General features: G+C 37.6%; 1 protein-coding gene across 2 annotated transcripts; it reads left to right on the forward strand.

The window, feature by feature from the left end:
- The first annotated feature begins 706 nt into the window (after positions 1-706).
- LOC148874932 (ubiquitin-conjugating enzyme E2 28-like) lies at positions 707-13,206 on the forward strand. 2 transcript variants are annotated; one of them, XM_088963902.1, is made up of 6 exons: positions 707-1,039; positions 8,228-8,333; positions 11,193-11,320; positions 11,694-11,798; positions 12,720-12,879; positions 12,923-13,206. In XM_088963902.1, exons 2-5 carry the CDS (start codon positions 8,264-8,266, stop codon positions 12,861-12,863), a joined length of 447 nt encoding a protein of 148 aa, XP_088820028.1. In that variant the 5' UTR covers positions 707-1,039; positions 8,228-8,263; the 3' UTR covers positions 12,864-12,879; positions 12,923-13,206. The 2 variants fall into 2 exon arrangements, with proteins under 2 accessions (XP_088820028.1, XP_088820027.1); XM_088963901.1 differs by having other exon boundaries at positions 12,720-13,206.
- The last annotated feature ends 444 nt before the right edge of the window (positions 13,207-13,650 follow it).

Here is a 13,650-nt window from a genome sequence, read left to right on the forward strand (position 1 = left end):
GTCTATATAAAATTCAATATATCGGGATACACTTAGTAACTATTCACAAATGATGGAATAACTAAAACGTGAAAAAACAAAAAAAAAACTAAAATGTATATTGAAATATATATATATATATATATATATATATATATATATATATATTAAAACAATACATATAATTTATCTTATTAATACATAAATTTTAATAATTAATTCTAACATTTATTGATAAGCATACACTAAGAAAAAGAGAAAATTTATTTAAAAATAAAAATGCATAAACCTATAACAAGCAAAAGGGCGTGGCTTAGTGGTGAACCTCTAGTTGTTAAAGCCTAATGTCCAAGGTTTGAATCTTCCTATTGCTAAGTTTGTTGTTTTATACTAACAAAACTAATTTAATGAGAAAGAGGGTTATTAATTAACAAAATTAATGTGGAGAATTGCAAATAGGCGCTACATTTGAAATTCAAATTTAAAATTATGCATTAATTACCATAGTAATTAACTAATTAATGAGAGAGAAGGGGACTTGTATTAGGCTGTATCAGACTGTTTTGGAACCGTATCGGCCTACATAGGAAAAGGAACGCTACATATAATTTTTAGGAGTTCCATGTAAAACCAATAATGAGGTTTAACGCCAATAATAAATTCATGGGCCTCATTGTAAAGATGCGGTTCCCGTGTATTTAAATACTGGCGTGATCCACAACCCGCTGAACAGCTAAATCATACTCCTTTAATTAGGTTTGGGTGGAATTCACATCTGCACGTCATAAGAAGGCGCCTCACAATGCCCCACGGCACATCCCTACCATGTATTGCGAACATCTCCCGATGAGACAGATGTGAACTCGTTTATGCCCCACGGCACATCCCCACCTTGTATTGGGGACATCTCCCGATGAGATGTGAAGCCGAAGTTGCAGCCTCACCTACCTATATAAAAGCAGGAGAACTGATACAGCAGACAGCAGAGTTCAGAACAAAGCACCGAGTAACAGAAAAAAAGGATAAAACCCTTGCGTGCGCTATAATTCTCTCCACTTAGGTAAGGATCTTAGAGGCCCTTTTTCGTGCTCCCTGTCATTCTGTTGTAGGATTCGTTCTTCATTCATTTTTTTGTGCTTCTGCATGCCTTCCCCAAATTCTAGGGCTCCACATGTGTTCTGCTTCAATCTTTGCGTTTTCGTTCTTGCGGTTAGCGTCTGATTTCTAGGGTTTTGATGGATGAGGACGTTGGATTCTTTTCCACAATTTGATGTTTTTGACATCGTTAGTGGTTTCCATCATCGACCATATCATGTTGCTTTCTTTGTGTTAATTTAAACTGACTAAAGAAGATTCTTTTCTATGTTTATTTCTTTTCTTAATATGATAGTTATTTTTAGCGGATAATCTAATGTAACCGCTGAGACAATGATATACCCTAGCAAATAGTTAAAACTTACAGTTAGACGACAAACGCTAGCAAGAGAAATAACAATGCCAAAAGAGAAAACTGTAAAAATGATAATGCTACTTATTGATTTGACAATTAGTCGAGGCACAATAATCTGTTAATGCTTTCATTGAATATGATTTTGCCCCTTATCGGCAATTCGGCATAATATCACCTCTCCTACCTAGTTATTTTTTTCATGAATCAATCACACCTTGATGGACATCACGTTGTATTTGTGATTCAAATCCTACAAAAGCTTCATAAATTATATTAAGGGTTTATGTCTGTAAGGATTCAATACTATATCCCTTTCCACATGAGAATTTTGCTTCCCTCTGAAAGAATTTGGGCACCAAAAGCTCCTGAAATCAAATGACCATAAAAGTTCAACAATCAGATATAAAAACTAAGCCCAGCAAGGACATGTCAAAAAACACAAAAGTTAAAGAGATAAATTCTAAAATACCTATATAAAAATAATTTAAAAACTAAGTTGGTGCAGAAATTTTTAATCCTAGAGACTTTAATACAAAACAAAGTATACCTTTGATGAAACCATTTCTAGAGAAACTGAGCTGTGGGGCCACTCTATCCGTAGGGTAGAATGTACCTAGTCTATTTGTTATGTTTTTCTATTATTATAGTTCTGTTATTTGAGTTGTTATTTACTTTTCAGTTTTATATTGTTAAGTGTTATGATGTAAACACCAAGGGTAGATGTGTCCTTTCCTGTAACTAGCATAACATATAAATATTAAGTTGAAGTGGCGGCGGCAGATAATTCATAATCTGTCATTCCTTTCAAACCCGTGTTCTACTGCTCTCTCACTAATCTTTCTCCTCTTTCTTCTTCACTTTCTCTTCTGTTCGAACCTGAAATTCCAAGACTGATAGCAGTCTTGATCATCTTCATGGTATCAGAGCCAAGTTAGGGTTTCTTATATGAGTCTAATACTAGCCGACCGCATGAGAATCTCCTAGGACTAGAAGCTGAAGTGGAGTTCGCAGGTTGATTCTTGGAGATCGCCAGAAGTGCTAGCAACTGTTGGAAGTTTTGTTATGGTTGCAGAGTATTGGTGGTCAGGAAGGATCGAAGAAGACTAGGGTTCGGGTAACCTTAGAAGGCAACGAGCAATTCTTTTCTTGTAAGTCATTTACTTTTCTAAGAAAAGATAGGTTGGACCTATCTGGAGAGGAAGGCTGAACCATTCTAGGTTTTCATCTCTTCGATTCACTAGGGTTTTACAGCAAACCCTACTGTTCTGCTGTAATTAAAACCCTATTGTTTTACACTTCGATTCACTAGGGTTTTACAGCAAACCCTACTGGTTTACACCGAACTGTCTCAGCCTTGTTTCTTTCTGCACTAGAGTTTGAAAGTGATCTTGTGGCAAGCCTTAGTGCTGGACTGAACCTTGTGATCTACCTAGAGCTGTCCTCAAGTTTATTGTTGGCATTGATCAGATTCTAGGGTTTCATATTAACCCTACTACAAGTGTATCTATACAGTACTGATTAGATTGTGCAACTGAATTGATCACTTTAAGGACTGATTAAAACCCTAATTCTGCAACGGCAAATCATTCTTCTCAGTTGTTTTTTCAGAGTATTTTGGGGTTTTCGAACTCTCTTAAAGGGGTTAGAGCTCTACGGACAGCCACTGTTGTGTTTGTTAGTTGATTTCAGATCAGAATTATCCTAGTTGTGCACATACACTGTGAATACAAATCAGGCCTATACTGTTTTTGGTTGTGATTGGTAGTCCAAGTGCTGTTTTAAGACTTGATCGAGATGGAGTTTAAAAATCAGGCAGAAGGCAGCTTTGGGAGCATCAATTATGGTAGTGTTTCTGAGATGGGTGGTCAGATTACAACCGTAAATTCAGGTACTCTAGGTTCAGCCTACCATGCCTCAGCCCCAGGTGCTACTGAACCTTGTTGGATAATAGATTCAGGTGCATCCGACCACATGACTAGCTTGCCTTCACTGTTTACCTCTTACCATTTGTCATCTGGTAGGGATAGAGTATCTATTGCTGATGGCTCCCTGGTTCCTATTTCTGGGAAGGGGGACATTAATTTATCAGATACGATCTCCTTGTCTTCTGTCTTACATGTTCCTAAGCTTGATACTAACCTCATTTCGGTCAGTAGTATTACCAAACACACGAACTGCTCAGCAACTTTCTTCCTTGACTGGTGTGTTTTTCAGGACCTGGAGACAAAGAAGGTGATTGGGACTGGCCGTGAGACGAATGGGATCTATTTGCTCGGGGAGAGTTCTCGTCGGGAAGTGTCAGTGGGTAAAAGGTCACTTGTTTCCTAGAGTGTGAGTTCGGTTATGCCAAGGCATAACCGATTGGGTCATTTGTCTTTTCGGTCCTTAAAGAGTTTGTTTCCTACTTTGTTTGAGTCTGTTGAGTTGTCCCAGTTGCAATGTGAAAGCTGTGAGTTTGCTAAACATTGTAGAAACTCTTATTCATTGAGTAATAAAAGGAGTAATCGTCCTTTTGATCTTGTGCATACGGATGTTTGGCGGCCATATCACATTTTACAAATATTTTTTGTTATTTGTTGATGACCATGTCCGATTTTCTTGGGTTTATCTTATGCGTTCACGAGATGAGGTTCCCACCCTAACCCAAAACTTTCACCAAATGATCCTAACCCAGTTTGATGCCAAGATTAAAGTTCTTAGATTTGATAATGCAAAGGAGTATTTTGCTAAGTCATTAGCATCTTACCTTCTTACTCATGGGGTTATCCATCAGAGTTCTTGCCCTCATACACCTTAGCAGAATGGGGTTACAGAAAGGAAGAATAGGCACATCTTGGAGGTGGCTAGAAGTCTTGTGTTTACCTCCAATGTCCCTACTCGCTTCTGGGGTGATGCTATCCTCACGGCGGTATATCTTATTAATCGGATTCCTTCATGGGTTCTTGATTTGCGATCTCCTTTTTCCCTTCTATACCCACATGAGGAGTTGTTTTCTATTCCCCTTAAGACATTCGGTTGTACCTGCTTTGTTCAGCTTCTCGGACCCCATCACTCCAAGTTTGAACCCAAGGCCTCCAAATGCATTTTCCTTGGTTATGCACGAACTCAAAAGGGGTATTGCTGCTATGATCCTGTCTCAGGGAGGAAGTTCGTCTCCATGGATGTCATTTTCTTTGAGGAGACACCCTATTATCCTCGGGTTTCTCCTTAGGGGGAGAGTAGTGAGAGTAGGGGTTTAGGTCCATGTCTTCAGGGGGAGAGCAGTGAGAGTGGGGTAGTTCCTTTACCTATTCCATTGGGTGATGGGAGCTGCAATGGTGAGGGTGGCCAGAGGGATCAAGAGTTGAGGGGGAGCTGCAATGGTGAGGGTTGTCAGAGGGATCAGGAGTTGAGGGTCTATCACAGGCGGTGCAGGCAGGTTGATCCCGATCATTAGCAGTCCAGGCCAGCTCCAATCTCATCTGCGGCTCCAGGTCCAGGCATTACAGTCCTAGGACCCACAAAGACTTCTTCTATTGTTGCCATTTCACCTCCTACAGATGACCTTGATCTTCTGATTGCAATCCGTAAGGGGAAACGACATTGTACCACATCTACAACCCATTGTATTTCCCATGTTTTATCCTATGATCGCCTATCTCCTACCTACAGTGCAAGAGGCCCTATTAATCCCAGAGTGGAGAGATGTAATGCAAGTTGAAATGGATTCCCTGTTGAAAAATAATACCTGGGAGCTAGTTGACTTGCCCAAAGGAAAGAAACCAGTTGGATGCAGATGGGTATTTACTGTAAAGCACAATGCGGATGGTTCCATTGAGAGGTACAAAGCTCGGCTAGTTGCAAAAGGGTTCACTCAGACTTATGGCATAGATTACTTGGAGACGTTTGCCCCGGTAGCCAAGATGACCACCATTCGGGTTCTATTATCTCTTGCAGCAAGCCACACTTGGCCTTTGTACAAATGGATGTTAAAAATGCCTTCCTGAATGGGTATTGCAGGAAGATGTTTACATGCAGTTGCCTCCTGGATACTATGATACAGAGACAGGTAAGAAGGTTTGTCGGCTCAATAAGGCATTGTATGGTTTGAATCAGTCACCTAGAGCTTGGTTTGACAGATTCAAACTAGCTATTGGGAAATTCGGTTATGTACAGGCCCAGTCAGATCATACACTGTTTATCAAGAGGGTGGAGTTTTCACTGACACTACTTGCAGTATATGTTGATGATATTGTGGTAACAAGAAATGACAACCATGAGATTGAGTATCTCAAATAGCTCCTTCATCAAGAGTTTGAGGTGAAAGATCTGGGTCCACTACAGTATTTTTTGGGTATTGAGGTTGCTAGATCTTAATAGGGGATCTTTGTCTCATAGAGGAAATATGTTTTAGATCTATTGGCTGAAACTGGAAAGTTGGGTGTCAAACCTGCAAATACACCCATTGAACGGAACCATAGGATTAGTGCAGAGAGTGGAGAGTTGCATGAAGACAAAGTTATGTTCCAGCGGTTAGTGGGAAATCTCCTATATCTGTGCCTCACTCGGTCAGATATCAATTATGCAGTTAGTGTTGTCAGTCAGTACATGCATTCTCCTAGAACCACGCACCTTCTAGCAGCAGAAATAATACTAGCATACTTGAAGAGATGCCTTGGTAGAGGTATACTGTTCAAGAACAATAACCACATGAAGGTGGAGGTCTATACGGATGCCGATTGGGCTGGGAGTGTTGATGACAGACGGTCTACCTCAGGATATTGTGCCATTGTGGGAGGAAACATTGTCTCTTGGAGAAGTAAGAAACAGAGTGTTGTCTCCCGGTCTAGTGCTGAAGCAGAATACAGGTCCATGGCCAACGGAGTGGCTGAAATCCTATGGTTAAGATCTCTACTTGAGGAGTTGGGTATTGAGTATGAGAAGCCTCTGATGTTGTATTGTGATAATCAAGCAGCCATTAATATAGCACATAATCCAGTGCAGCATGACAAAACCAAACACATTGAAATTGATCGACATTTTGTACGAGAGAGGGTCTCATCTCAAGAAGTATGCCTCCCTTACATTACTTCCAGTATGCAACTAGTAGATATCCTCACTAAAGCCGTATCAAGAAATAAGCTAGAAGCGGATCTATCCAAGTTGGGAATGATAAACATTTACTCCCAACTTGAGGGGGAGTATAGAGAAACTGCTGTGGGGCCACTTTATCCGTAGGGTAGAATGTACCTAGTCTATTTGTTATGCTTTTTTGTTATTCTAGTTCTGTTGTTAGAGTTGCTATTTACTTTTCAGTTTTATATTGTTAAGTGTTATGATGTAAACACCAAGGGCAGATGTGTCCTTTCCTGTAACTAGCATAACATATAAATATTAAGTTGAAGTGGTGGCGGCAGATAATTCAGAATCTGTCATTCCTTTCAAACCTGTGTTCTACTGCTCTCTCACTAATCTTTCTCCTCTTTCTTCTTCACTTTCTCTTCTGTTCGAACCTGAAATTCCAAGACTAATAGCAGTCTTGATCATCTTCACCATTCCCATTATCCCATTTACAACTCAACTCAATTCAACTAAGCCTTGTCCCAAGTCCCAACTATATGGGGTTGCTGCATCTGCTACATGAACTTGTTCTGCCACCACTTTATTCATTTCCATATCCATTGGTCGTACTCTACTATATGATTCACACAAACCTCAATTAAATTAGATCAACATTTATATGCAGTGGTGATTGAATGCAATTCATTTAAGGGCTTGGGTTAGGTTGAGTTTACCAAGGTTTCTGATAAAAAAAGTTGACTTTACCAAGGTCAGACTTGCAGTCAAAATGTTAGCATTTACCACATTAAAAAAATACTTGCAGAAGAGGTAAGAAAGAAGTAATGGCCATCAAAGTTGAATCATGCTTATGTCACATGGGTTAAAACATTATGTTTTGTAATCTAGAAATAAAGATAAATGCACATATTAGACAATACAACATAAAGAAAATATATTGTTTTTTAAGTAATTCCATGTCTACACAAATCCATTTTGCAATTCAACCAATGTCCTCAGCTTTTATCATATCATTCCTTTCACTGCCCCAGTAGGCCAGTTAATGATCTCTTCACATAATGAAACCATATGCTACCTAGTACCTACTGCCTACTGGTTTCATTTCCTGGAAAACTTGGTCACTGAATTGGAAATATCCTATATAGGAAGTGAAACATTGCCGGGTCGAGAACCAAAACTTGAAGGGACTGGGATGGATAAAAGATTATAAATGGCTCACATAAAAAGCAAAATAGTGATACAGAAGAAAGAAGGAAAGGATGTTACATAGAACCTATTTTAGAAGTTGAATAGGCTAAGATTGTAATGTGAAATTCATGGATATGTTCAACACTTCAACTTCAGCGCCATTGAGTGGGGCATACTGGCTGAAGTTTTCTTAAGGAATCAGGACATTACGTTATGTGTTAAGGATGATTGTCATATGAAACCTTAGTGGACAATCAATTATGCTACCAATAGACAGGATGAGCAAAATTATGCTCAAGAAATCAGGAAGAACTAATTGTCTCATCCCACTTTTTGGCTATAGTATTTAGAGAATAGACAATTTGGTGTATAGGCAGATGTGTAGCGGTTGCTTCTGCTTTTTCTTGTTAATTTGATTTTTTTTTTAAATTTATGGAGTCTTTACTTGAGTAAGAAGGAAAATCTTTTTTTTTTCTCCTTGTGTTTTCAAGATTGGTTAAATCTATATTGCTGGTTGTTTGTCCATAACCTGAAGGTTTGTTCTTCTTGCAGTGTTAATTTCTTTCTTTGGGCTTCTTATAATCATCGATGGCTTCAAAACGGATTCAAAAGGAGCTGAAGGATCTGCAAAAAGATCCTCCCACCTCTTGCAGTGCTGGTACATTTTATTGTCTCTCTTATTTCTTGTTTGTCAAATGCCCTATTTGATGCAAAATTTCAAGCTCTTGAAGTCGGGTTGAGCAATGTGGTAAACTTGTTATTGTCTAGCTGGTTTTAGATGATCATAGGAACTTATGTAAATATATGAGGTGAACAGGAAAATAAAGTGCACTAGGAAACTTTTTAGTAGAGATGCTTTGCCAATACTTATATTTTGTAGATTACAAGTTTACAACATTTACGATACTCTTTACAGAAGTGTAAAAGTAGCTACTTGTGATGAATTATATTAGACTTTTTGTTTAATAGATCAGATGGAATGGAGTTTGGAAGAACTTCCCATGTTTCTTGATTCTTGTTTAGTGGTTACTCTTTTGGTTTAGAGAGCATAGATATTGTTGGGATGCACGTCTGAGTGTATGAGTGCCCACGTTGGAAGGAGATAAGAGATGTAAAGGACTTATATACAAGGATTGACTCAACCTAATGGCTTAAGCTTTTGAGTTAAGCGTGGTGTCCAATTCTTGTAATTCCTATATATGTGTAGACTGTATATGAACTCCCCAATTTTGGTGACTCTCCTCATTGCACAACAAGCACTAGAGTTGAAGGTTTGGCTGAGTGCAATTTATGATGGATGCACATGGTGACTCCTATGGCTTTGTTGGTATCCCATGGTTGAGTAGTTGGCATGAGCAGTTGATCTTTCATGATGACTTCACCCATGGTAATGTACTCTCATTGTTTGTTTCTTATAATTATGAGCAAAGAACTCTTGCTTGGTGTGTGTCAATCCTGGTGATATGATAGCGACTTCCATTTGAGAGGGAGTATGGAGCAATGTTTTGAAAAATTGTATCGTAAATCATAGAGAAAGTCGAATCGAATTGAATCGTGAATCATATCCTAAATCGCAAGATTATTGTTATTTTTTATAAACTTGTCAAAAAATCAACTATAGATATATTAAAAGGTCAAATATAATATAGGAAAGTGGCTTTCCCTTATTTTTAATCTATATATTACCATATATGTACCTAAAATAATAGAATTTACCACTTATACAATAGAACCCTGAGATGATATAATCAAGTTTGGCTTGAAAATCAAACAAATCCACATATAATGTCTCTTTAACCTACAATGGTGGAAAATAAACTCAATTTCTAGTCTTAAATAACGTGAATAAATCATTTTCTAGTAAGGGCTTAAAAAAACCCTTGACAAAACTAGATATACGCAAAAACATAACAAAGTAGAGAACTAATTCTTAATTCAATTTGTTTGAATCGTAGAAATAGTAAGATTTATGAATCAAATCATAGGATTCAAACAAAAATCATAAGATTTTTGCAAAAAATGATTCAGGCATAAGATTTGAATCGAAACCCTTGGGATTCATGATTCAAGTCGTGAATCATATCGTAAATCGTAAGATTTTGACAACATTGGTATGGAGTACCTAATGTGGAACGTGTGGGGGAAATTGTTGGGATGCACATTGTAGGGTATGAGTGAAAAATCCCATATTGGAAAGTGATAAGAGATGTAAAGGACATATTTGCAAGTATTGGCCCACAACTAGACCTGTTCATGGGTCGGGCCGGGCCGGGCTCGGTTCGGGCTTTTACTCATCATTAATGGAAATAAGCTTGGCTCGAGCCCGAGCCTGGTCCGACCAACGGGCCTATAATTTGGGCTTGAGTCCGGCCCTGATAAAAAGCTCGAAGCCCGAAGCCCGAGCCCGAAGCTCGACCTAATAAAAAAAATTACAATTTTCCCTATTCAAATTAGAATTAAAAATTCAGATGGTTTTTTTTCCTATTTAAATGAATAATGGGCCTACAAGATGGTTTTTTTCCTTTTCTTTTACGTTTTAAAACACAATTTTACATTCTTAAATAAAAAAATTTATTCAAATGGACATAATCACATAACCCATTTTAAGTCTAATTTTAGGTCGGGCCGGGCCGGGCTATTTTGACAAAACCCGTGCCTGGCTCGAATTTATTGCGGGCCGGGTTTTTTGTCCCGAGTTTAAGCCTGCGGACCTATAAACATGTTCAAGCCCGTCCAGGGTCCGGCCTGGCCCATGAACAGGTCTACCCACAACCTAATGGCTTAAGCTTTTGGCCTGGTATCCAACTCTTGTGTACTAGTCCTATGTACATTTACGTGAGCTCCTCGGATTTTGTGACTCTTCATTGCTCAATTAGGTTTGAATATCGCAATGTAGTTGGGTTCAGCCTCAATTTTTATGTAGATTGGTATATGTTTCATGGTGGTGTTATTCCCCTTATTGGGTTCTCTTAATTGTTTCATTTGCCAGGCTTGACTACAAGTTTATGGATAGAAATCAGAAGAAGAAAATGCATGGCATGTCTTTGTTTACTTATGAATTGATGCCTGATCATATATTCTACTGTATAAATGAAGTGAAAAGTAAATTGGAGGTGCTTATTTTGTCATCTTCGTTTCTTATGTGATGTATGGATAATCTATGCATGTGTGCACACAAACACACATTTCTGTTCAAGTTCCTAGAGCACTCATGCTGTAGGTTCACCCATTAGAACAATAATTTCCTTTTGTAGTATCTATACAGAAGTGTTTTAGGTATTTCTGTGCCATAGGTATCTTAGATCTTCCATTTAATTGAGATGATTTTCTCATTTCTTTGGGATATTAATGAATTATTATTTATCAGAAAAAGATTTTCCAAGTTCCAACTAACAATGAATGCCACTGAATGAGAGAATCACTCATTGGAATTGTTTGTGTAAGCTTAATTAGGTTTAGGTTTCATGAATTACAGCTTTATGTTATTTATTCCAATCTGAATATTGTGTTTCTGTAGGTCCTGTGGCAGAAAACATGTTCCACTGGCAGGCAACAATCATGGGTCCATCAGACAGTCCTTTTGCTGGTGGTGTTTTTCTAGTAACCATTCATTTTCCACCAGATTACCCGTTCAAGCCGCCAAAGGTAGTTTTAACTTCTTTCATCTATTTAAGAGATGTCATATGGTGATCAGGGGTTTACCCCTTTTTTCAGTAATACATATATCATCACTTATCCAAAGAAAAGAGATGTCATACAGTGCTAGTCATGAAATCTCTCCTTGTGTTCCTTGATGCTTTTATTTCACTTTTTGGGGGTGACCGGGAGTGAACAAACATGAGAATCTAGTTTTGGGTTTGATGTGTTGTGGTTAAATCTGTATCTACCCCTCCCAAGATTCACAAATGGCATTGGCTAATGGCCTTTCTATTTTAAGTGGAAAAGGTATCGTTATTCCATATTTAGTTGGTAGTTGCTATTGAGCATTTACTCTTAGAAATTAAATTTTGTTGGTCAGGTTTCTTTCCGCACCAAAGTTTTCCATCCCAACATCAACAGTAATGGGAGTATCTGTCTTGACATTCTGAAAGAGCAATGGAGCCCTGCCCTTACAATATCCAAAGTGAGTTTCTGTAATCAGTATTACTGTTTCTTGACTTCTGTGTGGTTACCAAATTAATGTTTACCATTGCATATTAAAATTTTTAAAAATTACCAAACAATGTTCCCTACTGAGTCTCTTCAGTCATACTTGAGAAACTCAAATTTTACCCTCAGGTTTCCGGTAGGTTTAATCAGGATCCTTGTTTTAAAAGTCGGCCTGAATTTAAGCTAGGCATCTCAGGACCCAGCTTGATAAAAGCCTTCTAGTTCTTTTACCCTGCACCCATGTGTCGTGTGCAGTAAACTCCCAAAAATAGCCAAGGTTTTCCAGTTCGGCAAACTTCACAAGCTTCGCCAAATTTTGATGAAATAAATATCTTCCCTTATAAAATAAGGAATATAATGTAGAACTCACCATGACTTTTTTTGCATATCTCCTCACCATGACTTTTTTTTGCATTTCTCCTCACCATGAATTTTCAAAACCTCCAAAAGAGCCCCCTGTCAATGAGCTTTATTGTCCAAAATTCACCTTCCGTTAAGATTTCTCCTCACCATGACTTTTTCGTTCAGGGGTAATTTTACCATGAAAAATAGCTTGATTGGCCATTCAGGGGTAGTTTGGTCATGTAAAATGCTCAAATGCTTATTTGGACAACTTCTATTAATGATCACTAAGGGTGATTTCTGGAGGTTTTGAAAATCATGGTGAGCTTAAGAGAAATGCAAAAAAGGGTGACTGTTTTTTCACTCAGTATTTGAGATCAGGTTTTATCTTTCAATTCTCTCCCCTTATTTTTCGTTGTTGCTTCGAGATCACTCCCTTATCTGTTGATGGCTGAGATATAGCTTCCATCTATTTTCCGTCCTGTGGTATTTTCATCCCACAAGGATGGTAGTATAGTTGGGCATAATTCTAACGATGGGGTGAGACTTGTAGGTGCTGCTGTCAATTTGCTCTCTGCTAACAGATCCAAACCCAGACGATCCTCTCGTTCCTGAGATCGCCCACATGTACAAGACTGATAGAGCAAAGTATGAGGCAACTGCCCGTTCCTGGACCCAGAAATATGCCATGGGATAGGAGCTTTGGATTCTGCATATATAATATATATATATATATATATATATATATATATATATATATATATATATATATATATATATATAATATGGTGGCCTATCCCACTATTAAATAAGTAAACGAAAACGATAGTCTATAAAGGTTAGAGCATATGTGAATCAACTTGTGTTCTTGGAATCTGGTAATCATTTTATGTTACTGGATCCTAAGTAGGTTTTACTTACTCTGCTTTTCTTTATGTGGGTAAAGATCCACAAAGCATTACATGTCATAGTATAGCTTGTTGCAGCTTTAAGGTTACTTACATTCTATCAAAATAAGTAGCATACTGCTATTATACCCACCCACCTTCAATGGAGGAAATGTTGGGTTTGTTGCAGCTTTGCGAGGTCTGACCGTTCAAGTAGTCTTGACTCCAAGGCTGTGTTTGATTTGTGTGAAGGTTTTGGTGGGATGATAAAGGGAAAATGGGTGGAAATTTTTCATGTTTCTCTGTTTGATTGCAAAAGTGAAAATAGTGAGAAAATCAACCCTAGTAATAGTTATTAATTAATTAATTAATAATATTTTACTATTATTGATTACTAATTATCGATATTTTAATGAAATAATTTTATAATTATTTAATATTGATAACTATTTTATTAATTACTAAATAAGAATTATTATTTTAAAACTGAATTTATTAATATTTACTATGAATTGATTAAAAAATTTATTTTATTATGATTTTTTTTAATTATTTACCATTATTATTATTTAATTATTTTCATTGAATCATTAATTA

Source organism: Nelumbo lutea, chromosome 1, assembly GCF_056320005.1.
Source record: "Nelumbo lutea isolate HS-2025 chromosome 1, American lotus-T2T, whole genome shotgun sequence".
NCBI lineage: Eukaryota > Viridiplantae > Streptophyta > Magnoliopsida > Proteales > Nelumbonaceae > Nelumbo > Nelumbo lutea.